General features: G+C 38.1%; 1 protein-coding gene across 2 annotated transcripts in view; it reads right to left on the reverse strand.

Annotated features, from left to right (window-relative positions):
* Positions 1-18,151, reverse strand: part of LOC122789943 (arf-GAP with Rho-GAP domain, ANK repeat and PH domain-containing protein 1-like) — a 1,460,469-nt gene that overhangs the window by 799,766 nt on the left and 642,552 nt on the right. For both annotated transcript variants that reach the window (XM_044057421.1, XM_044057422.1), the window contains one exon: positions 5,200-5,306. In XM_044057421.1, coding sequence (XP_043913356.1) covers positions 5,200-5,306 — 107 coding nt within the window. The remainder of the gene's footprint in view (positions 1-5,199; positions 5,307-18,151) is intronic.

The following is an 18,151-nucleotide window of genomic DNA, read 5'->3' on the forward strand; positions in this document are numbered from 1 at the left end:
GATATTCAAAAACAGAAGGAGAACTAAGAATTTCAATGGCGATACACTATTTAAAAACTCAGCTGGTGAAGCCTGGAACAAACTTCTCCCTAGTATCACAACTAATGTTTAGTCCTTTCAAACAATAACTGTTCAGCTGCCTGCTGAGCCTTGTCATATGTAACTGCTAACACTGATCTCTACTTGCATTATTTGCACAATTACATAATTAAACTTTGAAATATAACTTATATAAGGTATAAACATTTAGAATGTTTTATCTATCAGCTTCTTCATATATCTATCTATATCTATATATATATATGGAACCATATATTTCCATTGAAGTTGCCTTTCATCAACAGGTGAGAAAGTCAGTGGAGTTGATCAAAAATCAGTCTGGTGAACTGTGCCAGCTTTCTCACACTGAGCTCTCTGTACAGTGGGGTCAGGGAATTTCTTCTTTCCCTATTGTAGTGTAATCTTGGAATTGTTACATATATATAAACAGAATGGGATTTAGGGGCGAAGGGAGGCTTGCCCCCTGCAAAAAGACTGATTTAGTGTTGTGTTTTGATCTTGTGTGGATTGATGTTTTTCTCATTCGACCATTCGCAGTTAATGAAGTTCTGTTCAACGTATCTACACTTTGATGAATAGTTATGCCCCCATATTTAGATATATAAACAAACAGCACAAATGTTTTCACATCGGTGCACAGATACAAAGATAATATCCAGAACCAAACAAATCCAGTACTTGAAATATTATCCAAAAAAGAGTTTAATTAGGCCAAGAAAACTCCCACACTGGTTTCACTACTCAAACTTCAAAAAATAATTAATAGGTTAATAGTTGTATCACATGATCTCTTACACAGTATGGAAAAAAAACCTTTCTTTACATGGTTAATAAACACTGCCAAAAGCATTACTTTCTAAATAAAATACAGAAAAGTGAAAAACAATAAAGAAAATTGTAAACAGATTTTATAAGGAAGCACATTCTCATGTTTTAAAGTTAACTACATTGAAACAATGGCTGAAATGTCATAACAATAACTCACCATGCTTTAGGAAGTCAGCTGTGCTACTATACTTCCAGTGAAGGAGATCCAAAAGCATCCCAACAATACATAACAAAGGAAGACATAACAGGAACTGTCTTTTGCAAAATGAAAGCAAAACTCCCCAATCCCAATGGATGCCTTTGTTAGGGAGAACTTTATATTTGTTAATTCCTTTTACATTTTTTCTACATATTTTTTGCCTTAGGGCAGAGAACACACTTGTTTAATACAAAAAATATGCAAAAAACAAAAATTCAAATTAATCATTACGTACAGACAAACTTTTAAAATTTGGAGTGGCTTTGTGGCGCTTTTCTTAGGACTCTTTTACAAGATAAACAACTAGAAAAAATCTTTAAAACCATCTTTAAATGCTTTTCATGGCTGCTGAATTATAAATTATCACAACATTATCATGGTAAAAAAATAAATAATAAAAATAAAAAAAAACAAAAAATATTTAAAAAACAAAAAACCAACAACATACACACATTCTTCAAAAGGCTGACACTCTGACATCATAATACATAAAAAAATACGATAACATTGCAAATCCCTTTGTGTATGTGATAAAAACGTCAGCCTTTTGAAAAGATGTACCTCTATGTTGTGTGTGTTTTTTATGAAATATGTGTTTTAATGTGACAATTTCAGTTCACAATAGTATATATTGGCAATTTAAAGATTTTTTTAAATTTTATCTTGCATTTTATAAAAAAAAAAGCCAAGAAAGCCTTTGGCACCACTCCACTGGAATAAAAGTTTATCTCTGTTTGTGACTGTGGCATCAACAATTTTTTTTGCATTTTCATTCGTTTTTTTTACGCTTTTTATTGCCATCAGAGGTTCACGCACGCTGTGCTTGGATTGTATTTACACTTGTTTAATAGGTTGCTGCCTTTTATTATCAATTTTGACTATGTGGGGGCAATAAACATAATTAAAGTACTGTTTACTTTTGTTTGGCTTGCATTTTCCACATTCTTGCCTTCTCATCTGATCCTTCACCTTATATTCTTTCTTTTGTTTTTTGGCACATTCAGTTGCTGCCTGATTTGTGTGTACGTCTGGTTTGATTTCCATTCCCGCTTGATACCAATATGTTACTGCTAAAGTAAGTAGTGAAGTCATCTTAGATTTATTCTACTCATGTTTTAAAACTTTTGTAGGCTTGGGTCTTGTGAGGTCGGCAGATATCTATGTAGTCCTTTGACAGCAGATCTATACTTGTAATCAATTTTAAGGTGGCCCATACCTCCTTCAGAATGGGGAATATAAAGTCTTGGTATACACTGATTTTTATAAATCATTTGATGAGCATGCAGCATCCTTCTTGTTTCCTGCCTAACCAATCCAACACCTTTTGAAGCCAGTCATTCCAAACCTGTAAGTTAGGACAGGAAGAACAAATTGATTTATAGCTTGGACTTTGTTCCTAGGTGTCGGCACTGTTTTCAGTATTAATTTTAGTCTTCTAAAATATGCCTTACTAAGTTTTGTTCGCATATTTTCTTGTTTTATTGTTGATACCTCGTCAGTTCTCAAATATTTATGCACTCCCTCTTACTCATGTTCTTTTATATCACATTTCTGTCCCAGGCTGATGTTTTTTGGCGCTGCAACTTTCCTGCTTTAAAGGTTGCTTTTGCACATTTATCAAGGCCAAATTACATTCTTATATCATCTGAAAAAGTTTTGACGACTTACAGTTGTGGTTTCAGTTCCTCTTTTTTGTTGTGTCTTTCGGCTTATCCCGGTTCTCTGGTCCACTAATGTTTGGTAGTGGATTTTTACGTGCCGAGTTAGCAGCCCTGACACACAACCTTCAACGAAGGCACGCCCATTCACGCATGCCTCCACACAGAAGACTGTGGTTTCAGTTCCTCTGTTGGCTTTAAATCACCCAGAAAAAGAAGATGAGAAGTCTTTACACTTTGTTGTTTTCTGGGAGTCAGATTGTAGCCATTACCTAAACTGTTAAGTAGACAGTTTAATGGGTTAAGGGCAAGACAGAATAGCAGCAGTGACAGAGAGTCACCCTGGAATACTTCCCTTTGAATTTTTATCTCCAGAATAATAATTTGATCTTTATCATGGCTTACCTGCAAATTGCACTGTTTTACGGTCGCTGTAATGTAATCAATCAGTGTATGGTGTACCTTACACATTTTTAGGCACTTTTTTATCCATGAATGTAGGATACTGTCAAATGCTTTTTTGTAGTCAATCCATACCATACGTAGATTCTTTCCCTTTTTACAGTTCTCCATTATGACTTGATGTCCTCTTGTGGCTAATTAACAAAAAATTATCATTGGTTCCTTATGACTTTCTTTTGTTACCCTTTAGTTCTATTGCCATGATTGAGTTTTCCTCTAAATGAGTATAAACCCTGTTGGCAACAATTGCAATGAATAGTTTAATCTCCTGCATATGATGTCTGATGATTCTCTACTACTCTTTCATAACCTCAAACTTATCCATAGGTAGTTGTCTCTAAATGCCCTATATAACTGAATAAGGTATTCTCTTAAATATCTTATGAGACATTGTACAAGGTCAGACATTTGTACATGTGGTCTTTGTAGCCATGTGACATGCTACCAGCTCAGATAGAAGAGGCATCAATTTAGTTTTTCTACTAAAAGACAGCACATCAGGACTGCAGCAGCCCCCTTCCCCTTGGGGGTGAACTACAGCATGAGAACTGAAACAGTTTGCCAGCTTTCTATCTGAGTAAGATCATAAATGTCATCTCTGCCAGCTCACTTACCTAGTAGCCATAGGAATGGGAAAAAGTAACAAAGAAATATATAAATAAAATGACTACTGGCACAGGATGTCAGCATCTTGAGTGCTAGTGAGTAACTGTGCTGCATGGTCTGCCCAGTATACGTCTCACACTTTTATTCCTTTTTGGTAGTTGCAATGGTACAGAAGTTTCCTTTGTTCTTATTTCCTCAATAGAAACAGCAACAGTTGCATTAGACTTGATGCCTAAACTCTGGTTCTATCCTGAATTTTATTCTGCCCACCATTAAAATAATATTTCTCTGGGTAGCAAATGATGTTGTGTCACAAAATACACTAATGTGCTTCATACTGTATTATTTTTTTGCCTATTTGTCTGCCCCCTGCAGCTTAGCATAAGCTGCTCCCAGAACTTCCCCACATCCACTGGGTCTACTGAATTTCCAATTACTCCATTGGACTATCTCTGACCCATGTTTGGGATCAGTGAGGACACTGAGGTACCTGAGGCAGTAGTATACTGTTACCATGGAGTATTTCTATTTAATTCCATACCCCTTGAACACTTCTGTAATGCCCCAGGGTGGGATGTGCAATGGTTGTCAGCACTATTTGGCCATTCAAGTCTGCAAGGAGCTTGAAATCAGCAGGACAACCCCAGCCAACCATAGCAGCACTAGCTCTGTTGTCTCTTCAGTGTCCATCAGTGTGCTCTGTGCATGTGGTCCTCCTTCCCCCCTGAGATGAGCATGACCATCCTACCTGCCTGCTCCTGCCAACACCAAGCCAATATTCAAACTCAGTTTACCTGAGCATTGGTCAGGGCTTTATTCCACTACACAGCCTATGCAGGCATGTGGTACTAAGTTTTAATGTCACATTGCCAGTATTTATATACATACACCTTCGATGTTGTCTACAAACTACATTATACGGTCTTCATATGATACCATTTTCTCTTACCTTGCTCCAGTTTCCCTGGATTTAGCTTTCTAGTTGCATTACTTATGTTCTGTCAACAGTATATATAATGACATGTTTTTGACCTTCCTGTCATTACTGATAAGACCTTTTTTAGCCTGTATCCTCCTTTTTATATCTTCCGAGATGGGTATTTCTTTGCTTCTTAACAAAAAAGGCATACTATTCTTTAAAGAACCTTGGAAATTTCAGATACAGAGACAATATGAAGGACACACTAGAGTACTGATTCCTGTACTACCCCATGGGTAACCACCCGCTCATCAGAATAAGCCATCTTCTTTGCTCACATTTATTAGAATGTATTTCAACATCTTTGTGGTTCAATACCGCTGAATTATTTCTTATCAGTACATTCAGTTAATTAATTCTTAGAGACATTTGGTATGATAAGCTGCTGTGTCAGGTGTGATACTTACACAAAAGTCTTGTTTGGTGTTCTTATTTTGAACTCTTTTTTCCTTTTCTGCTTTACTTGCGCTATGTTCATTTCAATGTATAGCATTGCAACGCCATCTGCAAAAGCCTGCAACACAAAGATGAAAAGAACTATGTAGTTATTGAGGAAGAAATGTTGTTACTGCTCCAGTTTTCTCTGTAATGTTACCTGATGTTCAGAAAAGTTAGTGTGTCAGTAATATTAATAATAATAATAAAATGTAAAACACTTGAACAAAGTGGGGAGACTATTAAGTGAAACTATGTCATAGCGATCAGTTAAAGTAACTTTAACACAGCGTAGATACAAATCCACAACTCTGTTAAAATGTAACAGTTTTAGTAAGATGCCATTGCTTCTACTGCTTTCAGAGACTTATTAAGAGCCCATGACTCAGTGGTAAAGAGGGACAGTCTCCTGACTGCTACCTAGATTTCTTCAGTTTCATCAGTAGCCCAGCAGCTAAAGGAGCTGGGAGGGGAGGGTGGGAAGAATGGGAAACCATCAACTTACTCATTCCAGGGGGGAGGGGAGGGGAGGGTTTCGGCTTTTGATCTTGCACCTCACCTATGGCAATAGTAATGCTGTAATCATACAGCAGATAGCCAATGACCTTGGCATGCTGTGATGGGCATGGCATTGAGCAGCTCCACCCACTTATGGCACAACAATTACCTTCACATACTAGGATAGCATATGTGATTCTATCAGAATGCTACACTCCATGTTCCCCCTTCCTCTAGCCATTCTATGGTTCTAGTACCTGGGGGCAGTACTGGAAAAAACTTAAGTTAGGAATAAATGGAGTAACACTGAGCAGCTGATAGTTTACTGGAAAAGTACATAAGACAGGGGAAGAAACTTATAAATAAGAAACAGCAGCGTTTACCTTCTGACTTTTTCCTAGGTTCTCTCGTCTCTTCCCATACAACAAAGTACTTACAACACATCATTAATCCTTAAAATTAATGTTATCTACAGTTTACTACTATTGTCAGCAATGCCTTGAATGTATGCCGAGGTGCTTCAGTTAAGACCACAACTCTGTCTTGTTCTTCAGTAGTGAAGCATAACTCACTCTTTTTGCTGGCTATGATGTGTTACTGCATATTTTCTTTTTGGCCTTAGTAGTTCTTTCCAGCATTCGAGAAACAAAGTAAGTGCCTACAAGCACCCTCAAAATAAAGAATGCTGAACAGTGCAATAACTCTGCTACCAGCCAGTGGCTTAGACATCAATGAAAAGTTCTTTGATAAACTAGCAGCACGGGTGCTCAGTTCCAGTCTCAAAAAGTAACACCCAGAGAATCCTAGCAATCTCATCCACCATGAACATAAAACCAGTTCATTTTTGGTAGTCTAGCAGAATATTAACTTCCACAGTAAACAAACAGCACCACATGTAGTACAACTATGCTGTGGAACATACAACTTGGCACATTCCCTGTGACAAGGTCCTTGGTGACTTTAGATCATTTCTGCATCCTGCCACAAAAGTCCTGGAACTTAAAGTGTAGCTTAGGCAGCTTTTATGTCCTGCCAAACAAATCATGGCACATCTGCTGTAGCTCAGGCTGCAGTTCCACTCCTTCACAGGAGCCATGACATATTACCTTTGACCCAGAGTACAGCTCTCCTCTGTCAGAAACTGTGACACATTAGCCATAGCTCATGGTAAGGGAGTACCTGCCATACAAGGCCTGGCAATGTTACCTGCAGCAAAGTCCTGGTATGTCACCTTTGACCTTGGTTACAATTCCATAATGTTCAAAAGGCTCTGGCAGGTTACTTGCAGACTGGGTCTCGTGACTGATCATTTATAGCTCTGTACCCTCTCTTCTTTATCTGTTCAGTGTGATTCAAGTATTATTCACAAAACAGAAGACAGCATCCAGTTCAACCCCCCCGTACTTCTTTATGACATGTTATAGTTTAGAGAGTTTTGCTGCACTACACTGCCTTGTGTCATATGGTATTTACCTTGCTTTGAATGTTAAGTTTTAATTAGGTTAGTCACATAACTCTTGTAGTTATGGTACATATTTCCTTTGCTGAATCAGTCATTATGAACATTTTGCACAGTTCAGTGAAATGTTAACATTTACATATTTGTTACAATCACTGGTAGTGGAAGATAGATCACCATGATGTCATCACATAAATCTATGTCAGAGGATTGTATGAGAGCTGGGAGAATGAAGTGGAAATCTGGGGACTGGTTACTGATTTGCAGACAAAAAAACAAACGCATACTGTGGTATCACTTACAAACAGAGGATGGATACAGTGTTTCTCAGTGTAAAAATTTTGAATAATGACATATATTTTAGATGCTTTGCTCAATGCACATGACTCCGTACTCCCGAAAGAAAAAAAACTAAGGGTAATGTTGCTCAATGCCAGAAGTCTCAACCTCAAGATGCATGCACTCGAGGCCCTTCTCAGTATGGAGAACATCAATGTCTGTGCTGTGACAGAAACCTGGTTCAAGGCTCCTGAGAGCACCCCAGCACTATCAGGTTTTACCTCATATCATGCGTTCCGGCCCCAAAATCCGGACAATACCAAGAAAGGAGGAGGGGTATCCATATTCATCAAGGACACCCACACTTCAAGATTGGTGGCAACGCACGATGCATCGGAAACCATCCAGGTGCAATTAACCATAGGCAAGACTGCTCTGCAATTTGTAGCATGTTACAGGCCACCCTTGCAAACTCAGGAACCTCACATGGCCTTCCTGAAAACACTGGAGGGGATAAATGTATCTCCAAACACCATCATACTAGGTGACTTCAACTACCCTAATATAGACTGGGAACACTACTCAAGCCCAAACACTCTTGCCCAAAAGTTCCTGGAATTCATAAACTCAAATGCCATGGAACAACTAGTCACCATCCCCACAAGAGGAGAAAACATACTTGATCTCATCATCACGAACATGGGAGCACAATGTTCAACACCGGAAGTATACCCCTCACTGGTGAGATCAGATCACAAACTAATCTCTCTGGAGGTCCTCATCCCGCCCCCACCCGAAATGAAAAAGAGCTCAGTAAAGAACTTCTCGAAGCCGACTTCACACTTCTAAAGACTAGTGTGGTCTCCTTTAAGGCCCCTGAGCGGCGGTAAACATTACTCAAACTGCTGAATCACTTACAAATGCCTTCTACCAGCACCTGCAGGCTGCATGGATCAGGCAATCCCAAGCAAAACAAAGACTCTTTGTACCAAAGGCAAGCGTCCAGTCTGGTGGACCCCAGCCATAAACAAACTCTACAACAAAAGGAGAAAGCTACTACAAGATAGAGCAAAATCCTTAAAAGGTAAGACACCGCTGATCACTATAAGTAAAAGCTAAGAGCTCTCATAAAATCATCCAAAGCTAATTTTGAGAAAAAATAGCTAAGGACTCTAAAGACAACCATAAGGCATTCTTTAGCTATGTCAGAAACCTAGGAGGAAACTCCCAGATATGCTCAGAATTAGTTCAAAATTATGTGAAGATTACTGATCCTACAGACATTGCCAACATACTGGCTGACAGGTTCAGTGCAAACTTCTCCCCCCCCCAAAGGAGAGATATCTATACCAAATGATTGTAACCCCCCTCACATCTCTAACGCCCAGGTGACAACTGCTCTCTCCAAGGCAAAGAACACAGCATCCATGGGACCCAATAGTGTCCCCGGCTGTGTGCTCCATGAACTCAACGAGGAATTAAACCCACAGTTAGGACAGCTGTTTAATCTTAGTCTCACCTCCGGATACGTACCCAGGGAGTGGCGCTGGCGACTGTGGTCCCACTCCACAAAGGCAGTGCCTCCACCGACTCTGGAAATTACCATCCCATTAGCTTGACAAGCCTTATCTGCAAAGCCATGGAGAGGATCATAATGGACCTCATAAATAAAGACATAGGGAATTTGCAGACTTTGGATCCATCCCAGTTTGGCTTTGTCAAAGGCAGATCATGCCTTTTAAACTTGGTTGACTTTTTCGAAACAGTCACCAAGGCCATTGACGAGGGAAAGGCAGTCCATACAGCCTACCTAGACCTGGCGAAGGCTTTCGATACAATACCCCACTCAGGTATCATTGAAAAACTCATCAACTTAAATGTAAACCCATACATTACAAGATGGGTTGCAAACTGGCTGAGTGACATAACCCACAGGGTCAGAGTTGCTGGCGCCATGTCAGACTCAAAGCCTGTCACAAGTGGTGTCCCACAGGGCTCAGTCCTGGGCCCACTCTTGTTTGGCATCTACTTTTCTGAAGTACAAGCAAACACAGGAGGGTTATGGCTGACAAAGTTTGCAGATGACTGCAAACTGGGCACCGTAGTCGAAAACACATCTGACACAGATATCCTTCAGAAGGGTCTCACAGAAATGGATAACTGGTGCCAGAGCCATGGCCTAAAGTTAAATGCCAAGAAATGCATAGTCATACCCTTCAGGAAAAACAAGGTTACCCCTAGCTACCATATAGGTGGCAATCCCCTGATCACAGAAGAAGTTATCAGGGACCTGGGAACCCAGGTTGACAGTAGCCTTTCATTCGACACTCATATTGCTAAAGTAGTTAGGAAGACCTTCTACATTGCCCACCTTATCATGAAGGGATTCACATCTAGATCAAGGGAGGTCATAGTCTCTCAATACTCATCACTCATCAGACCAATGATTGAGTACAATGCCCCATTCGGAATGTATCTGACCCGACACTTGCAGCAGCTGGAGAGGCCACAAAAGTTCCTCACCAAAAGGATAAAGGGTCTCAAAAATCTGTCTTATGCTGCCCGACTGAAAGAACTCCAGTTATATTCAGTTGCTTACCGCTTGCTCAGAGGTGACCTGTGCCTGACATACAAGGCCATGTCAAACCCAGATTTGATGAACATGCTTCATCTCAAAAATCTAGATCCCTCAGAGCCACAAGGGCGGGAGACTTAAACCTCGACACGGTTATTAATAGGACGTGCTGGAGGGATAGATTCATCACCCAAAGACTCCCTATGCTGTGGAACAAAATCCTGGTTTATGTGAGGCAGAGCACCTCGCTGGCCTTGTTCAAGAGGAATCTTGACCAATGGATGGGAGATCGCAGATACACCCCAGGGGTTACCTCAGTGTCACTGCTTGACAGAGGCACAGCAAAATAATGGGCATAGTTTCTCCAAACTAAAGGGGTGGCGTAAGCCACAAAACTATGGGCTAGGCTTGTAAATGCCCTCGGGCAGATAGCCTAGTATGAACCTATGAACCTATGAACCTATGAGAAAGAATGCTGTGGAAGTGTATTCATACACTGAAAGTACAAACATAGTAGTCCTATTTCACTGTTGGATTATATTATTTTTGAACAAAGGTGCAATTGTGTATAAAAGTATGACATGGGCCTACCTGATGTAATCTCACCTTTCGAGTTGTTACACAGTGAATGTCTGGAAGTCAAGGGCACAAAATTGGCTTTAACTGCCTGCATGGAGCTGATGTTTGTGTAAATTAAATAGGAGTAAAGCAAATTGTTTGGTGATAACATGTTACAACAGTTTTGGATGGAATTCACATGAAGTCAGACTTAGGCAGCTTATTAATGAGGAAGTAAATGTAACAGACTATGGTGCGTCACCACAACAGTTATGTGAGGGTACCAGTGTCTGGTTTAAATCTGTTTGATAAAGCACATCCAGATGTACCATTTCTCAGTCTGCTTTTATTAGACCAACGCATGACCACACAAAATGAGAAACAGTAATAGAAAAAATGCAAAAGCAGATCTTAAGAAACAATGCAAAATGACATTGCTTTTTTGAAGATTCTCTCTCAGGGACAAAAATGTTTGTGGTAGGATCTTCGGGATCTGTGTTATTGACACTGCATAAACAAATACTGTGAGAAAAATAGATAGCCAGTCATCAGTAAGGTCATTCAGAGTGACACATGTGACATATTACACACAATAACTAGCAGAGCCTTTAAATGAATTATGTACTCCACAAAAGGTTCAAAACTGCAGCTAAAATATGGTGGAATAAAAAGTTGTCCTGAGATTGAGGTGTTCCTGCAGACATTACTTTATTAAGAAAGACTTCCTGAAGAAGACATGGAGAGCACTTGACATAAAAATGACAGAGCAGTGATGTTCAAACAAGCATCCAGTCCTGAATAAGTTACTTCACTATTATTATATCAGTATTGAAGACCTAGCCAACAAAACTAGTCTACCGAAAATGAGATTCTTAAAGTCAAAGAAGTGAAGAGAGGAGAAGAAATTCAAAGTTCTGCAGAAGCTTCTCAAACAGTTAGGAAAACTACAGATGACAGAATTTAGAAACTTCTGAGTATCTCTGGTCATAATTTTCAAAATGAAACTATCTATATATATTTATATATATATATATATATATATATATATATATATAGAGCAGATAACTGAAAAGCTGTGGAACATGTCTGAGGACAGCAATCCTAAGCCCAAGCCTACTACAGGGCTGTCACTGGAATTGAAGTACAAAAAAACAGTAAGCATATGTACATTAGGGCCAGGGGTGTGTTACCTTTACATAACTAATTATTTCATGTCTGAGTGCAGGAACTAATGGAAAACACGACAAACTTTCTAAGACTGTAAACACTTCATTAACTCATGGGTAAGTGTCCATGAGATACCTCAAACCTGCTAAGATGCTATGACAATACTGCATTAAATGAAGTATGCAGTCCTTGGAGTAATGGACTTGTGGAAAGGGACAGTCAGACTTGTCTCTCAATCTTACATCTCCAATATATAGACCTCAGCCTGTCCTTATGTGGAAGAAATGGGCAAAATGTGGCGCACTAACTAACATTTTCAACTATGACGCTCTCAGCACGGCTAAAATGTTATACTTTATATTAACAAAATGTTCTTTGGATGAAGTAATAAGAGTCAATGTTATTTACCATAGATAACAGTTTGAAATATTCTTAAGAATAAATGTGTGACAGGCATTCAGTGTGGAATAGTATTCAACATGGAATTCTGAAGTCTTTAACAGAGGATTAGTTAGAGGTATGGTTAGACACTTATTAAAATCATTGCAAAAGTTAAGAAAGGTATTATGTCTGACTGTTAAACCGCACTGGGCTGAGTACAGATGACAACAAACTAAATGCACAATGCTCATGGTTACAGACCATAACCATACCAATTAATGTTTTTTTGTATGCTATTTAGGACCCCTGGCCTCTTCGGGACCATCAAACATCCATACTTTATTGACCCATTTGACCTTTTAGTTTGGTCACTTTAACAATAAATCACATTTAAGTTTAGCCAGCTTATGAGCTTTTCTGTCCCAATTACACTTTTCATCAGCTGTGTTAATATCTGTATGAAGGTCTATGTTTGTCTTGTTCCATTGTTCCACAGGACCATGCATGGTGTGTGAAGCAATAATATATAGCCAATGTGGCTAGGAGTTCTTCTTGCCACTTTCAGTATTTCATGTTACATCAGTATCACAATAATTTTATTGATGTAGAGGTTCAAGCTTATTGACCGTTTACTGTCTTTTTTCTAAAATCATCAATCAAAAGTTAATAAAATATTAAATTGTGGTGGTGGTAGGCTGCTGTCTATTTTATATATCATAGGTGACTACATTTTTAAGTGCTTTATTTTTTTAACTCTACTTTTAATAAAATGGCTACCAGGGAAGCTGGATAAGAAACAAAATGATAAAGTCATAAATCTCAACAAAGAAATGTCTTCAAAGAGGGAACAAAAGGATATGAAAAAATAATGATCGTTCTATTTCAGTTGTACTTTTGAGGAGGATAATAATAATCCAGTGACCTTCCACAACATGTATACATAGATATCAGGATGGTGCAGTGGTAGCATTGTCACCTCACAGCAAGAGGTTCTCTGGTTCGATTCTCATCTGGAGTGCCTTCTGTGTGGAGTCTGCATGTCCTCCCTGCGTTCGTCTGGGTTTCCTTTGGGTGCTCCGGTTTCCTCCCACATTATAAAGACATCTGTCTGGAGTGTTTCTCCCCAGGCCTCTGCTGAAAATTGGCTTCATTCCAAGTTGGACTTTCCTGGTTAACAAATGTTAAATAAATAAAAATAAAATATCAACAAACATACTGAACTGTTTTTTACTGACCCCGATGCTGCAGAAAGATAAGTCTTTAGCAGCACCTCTGTTGACATCAGTATTGACTTCCCCCAAGAATGTGTTGGATCAAGGGGGTTTCATTGGAGGATGAGCCTAGTGTATCAGCAGTTCAGCATTATTTAATCAGACTAGGCATCCCCCACAAAGTTGCATCTAATTCAGCCCCTTTTTTAATGCAGCCTTACTATGGTTATTAAACCTTTGCAAGAGATTTGTTCAGATAAGTCTAGGCAACCACAGTGAAACAGGAAGGATATACACATGCACCTTTCTGAGACTGACATAAGTCTTTGGATTACATTAAGAAACATACACTTTTACAGGTACCACTGAAGTTTCTTGTGGATAAAAGGAAAAAAAAATAACTCCTTGCTGGACTCGTCTAGTGAAGAGAAAGCTTTCTGTATGATATAGATTCAGTCTCTTATGTCTCAGGATTCGGGAAATCAGAAATATTCCTCTCAGTTTCATAGCTGCCACAATAAGATATTCTGATCCTGGACATTCTAAAAAATATGATGGTTCAACTGACCTAAATGATACCCTCCCTTATATCACAAAAGGGAAACTTGAAGGAAAATGACTAGACAGTGACACCACTTTAATACACATTTCATGATGTTTTAAAAGTAAACAGTATCCTGATACATAGCTCTCACCCTCTAAAAAAAAAAAAAAAAAAAAAACCATGGCATAGGTGTTACTGTTAGACAGGATTTATATATCTCACATAAGGCACATACAGCTACTATCTCTTCATCGACAGTTAACCAAAGTGCAAAAGCTAACTCTTGCATCTTTACACATTAATAAAGATTCTAGGTTATTAGGTCAATATGGAGAAAAGGTACATACATTTTGTACTTTAGACGTGAAGGCATTTTATTATTTAGCTTGACTCGTTTTATATCAGTGTTATAATTTAGAATATGTATTTTTTATAACTTATGATTAAATAAAGTCATACGTTGAATGACACCCATAGATATACCTGTATCTATATCTATCTATTTATATCTATATATATCTGTCTATATCTATCTATCTATATATATATCTATATATATATATATATATATATATATATATATATATCTATATAGATATATGTAAATAGACAGAGATAGATATAGTTTTAGATATACATGTATCTATAGGTGACAAGCAAGTTATAGAATAGCAAATTGTTTGACCCAAAAAGAAGCTGGCACAGGTGATTGAAAATCAGCTGCTCAAATATGCTGGCTTTGTTTAAGTGCATGATTACAGTCCACTGGGGACAAGGAAATTTGTCCTTTCCCCATAGTAGTACGATCTTGCAGCTGGTATATATAACTAGCAGGGATGTGGGGTTGGGGGGGGAGGGCTTTCCTCCCTGCAGAATTAGAGTTTACTGTCCTTTTGTTGTTTTTTGATAAGATATGTTTCAAGCATTTGTGCTCGATAAGTTCTGGTTCAATATGTTGCTATTTTGAGAAAGCAACATACACCCATAGATATATATGGCACTTATAATCATATCACTATAATATGATATAGGATATCAAAATTTATAAAAGAAGGGCAAAATATGGTCTTTCTTAAAAATATATGTCTTTCCTAAGTCTCAGTACAATGAGCATTACGTACAAATTAAACCAATATTTTATAGAAAAGGAACACCTCAGCAGTTTTCTCAGCAATCACAGTATTAAAGGAAAGCAAATCAGTTACAACTCAAGTTCAAAAGGAAAAGAAAGTCGCAATTAAAGACCAATAAGTGACTGCTTCCTCCTTTTTAACCCTTCTTTTTCCCCAAGTACCCCAAAGATGCAAGTTCCAGGGTAATCTTTCTTTGTGGCAAACAGTAAGTAGGAATCAAATGGGTTTTGCAAACACTTTAAATACAGTAATGCAGTAGATTTTATTCAAAAACATACACCTTCAGCAAGTACAAGTTTTAAAACCTGATGGATCAGTTGCTATTAAAAACAACAAAACAGACAATCTCTCTAAGCCACATATTCTAATCCAAGTTAATTTATCACCCCCCTCCCAAAAAAAGGCAAGTCTTTAAGAATAGTAATAGCATTACCGTATCTGAACAAAGTTCATAAATACAAACACATTCAGATTGGTGACTCTGAAGACTTTTCTTCCCTTCAGACAACAAAAGTCACACGGCAAGCATGGATACAGAATATGTCCATCGTCATATTTCAAGTCCTCTTTTCTTTTGTAGCAGTGCCTTCTAGAAGAAACACTTTAGTAGCTGTTATGTTGTGAAGTGTAATAATATGTTGTATAACGATTCTTAACACTGAACACTGTACTAAAGGTATTGTCATGATATGCTGTGTGGGTATCTGCTTACTTAACTGGAGCATATTGTACTGGGATACCTGGCACTGCACTGTATGTTGATGCAGTACAGACATGTAGGTATGTTTTATTGTGTAGTGTAGCAAGGTATAAATTAATTAATTAAAATAGCCACAAACTGAGACAAATGACTGGTAACTTCAGTATTCCAGCGGTAAAAATCCTGCATTTCGTCACATTCAAAAAGCAGAATCAGTTTCACTGAAATCTGATTTGTTAAGCCAGGTGTACTGCCAACTGATATAACTGTACCACTGCTGCTAAAAGATACAACCTCTGAAGACAATGACTAAATTAAAAACTGCTGCTATTATGGTAAATTTAAAAGTAGAAAATTAAACAGCAATGTGTATTACTATGTTTCCCAAATACCTCTCCTGACAATGCAGTATCAACAGCATTTCTAATGGAAAAGTATTCCAAAAAGCAGTTAGCAAATTTATGTTACATTCAACATGGTCAGAGACAAAGTGAACTGTGTTCATATCCAGGGTATGTGTAGGGATATAACACAAAGGATATGCAGTGCTTCAGTTAGACATCATCACTGAACAATTCAATATGGAGGCACACTAAAGCTTGGAGGAATTCCCAAATATTATGGACTTGTTTTAAACACATAAAAATATATATTTAAAACAAGTCTCTGGTAATACTAATAATAAAACTATTAATGACCAGCAGTGATTGTGGACTAATCCACTCCCAGTGTAATGCATCCACAATGGATATGGTATGGTTTTCAGTCACAGTTCTTATATCTTTTTGGTAAACTGTAGTCAAAGCACTATACATGCATTGTCAGTCACTTAAATGTAGGTTACATGCATGCCTTAGACTTTTACTTTTGCTGCTTCGAAGCCTAGAGGAGGAAGAAGGGAAGAACTGAGATATGTCGTCATTTTAGAAGTAAGGATAGGGAAAGAGGTTGTATTAGCTCTTAGGTCAAAGACAAGAAATGATGAGTGGAGTCCAGTTTGGGGGAGGTGAACTGTGAGCCAGAGTGAAAGATACTAACTGTGAGGAAGGCAAGTGCATATGAATGAAACAGGCTTCAGTGGGGTGGGGTTGGGGCGGGCAGTCCAATGAATATGACAATAAGCATTAAATGTTTATGCATTACTTCTGCATGCAAATGACAGCTCTTATTATAAGACAGTTAGCTTTACACTGGTCATCTTCAATTAGGTATGCATTAGCAAATCAGTGGTTTTATGCTGTGGTCTCTCCGTTCTCCATATTTTCTACTCATGCATTAACAAATGCAGATCTGAACTAGTATCAAATTGGAAGGCTGGTATTTGAGCAAAGGGCAGCTTCCAGCCTAAAGACTTCTGGCAAGGAAATGCATAGGCAATAATTAAAATTTGTTCTAAACAGCTTAGTTTTAATATTTCCAGTATTGTATAAATGATTAAAAATAATGAGAATAAATCCAAAGTGAGACTGTGTGCACAGATTTGCTAAAATAAGTAATGAAGACAAAAAACTAAAAGAACAGGCTGACTGAGGTGAGGATATACACATTGTAGCTGCCCGTGTCAACTTTAAGGTAAGACAAGAGTGTGAGAATACAGCAAATTTAGTAACTAGGATGCTGGGATACATAGGTAGAGACAGCACCATCAAGAAAAGGGAGAACGCATACCAGCTATGGGTATGAAGTTACTCAGGTTAAACTAAACTTCATTTAGTTCTGGAAACCTTTCCTGTAAGTGAACAAGGATGGGACATTGCAAGTTCCACCATGGGCAACAAAGATGGCACAGAGACAGCTCATCACTTCATAGGAGGAAAAATTAATGAATTTTAATCTGTGCTTTGATTGGGAGAGAAGAGATGTAACAAGGACACACACAACTCTTACATGAAATAAAGGAGTAAAACAGACATTAACTTCAAGGTGGCAAAGATATTTTAAGATTAGAAAATGCAGCACAAATTTAGAGGAAGATAAGCGCACTATGAAAAAAAGTTAATAACATTTTCCTTCGAGAAAAGATGATAACAAGGAAAACACTCAGCCAGAGGAAATTGAACCAGATGTAAAAGAATTCTGGAAGTTTGGGCAATGATCCCAAAGTAAGGAAAAAATAAAAATGAATTTACAAACTCAACCAGACTGAGGTCAGTATATTTTGTCAGCCAGCCAGTATCATCTTAGTTTTCAGAAAAAAGGGATATGGACTAACATGAAGGTTTTTTTAATACAAGGAATGAGAGACACATAGAATGCCCTTCTTGGCAAAGTAGGTGGGATAGTCAAAAAAGGAATTCTGAGGAGAATAGGGAATAACCTATGCATTACCAATGTTTGATATCTTAAGTAGTGTGCAGGAAATATGGGAGAGCTGTGAGCCTATAGCACTGTGACCTTGAAATGAAAGTGTCAGAGTTTG

The sequence above is a fragment of the Protopterus annectens genome, chromosome 15.part0, assembly GCF_019279795.1.
Source record: "Protopterus annectens isolate FY-2018-M chromosome 15.part0, PAN1.0, whole genome shotgun sequence".
NCBI lineage: Eukaryota > Metazoa > Chordata > Ceratodontiformes > Protopteridae > Protopterus > Protopterus annectens.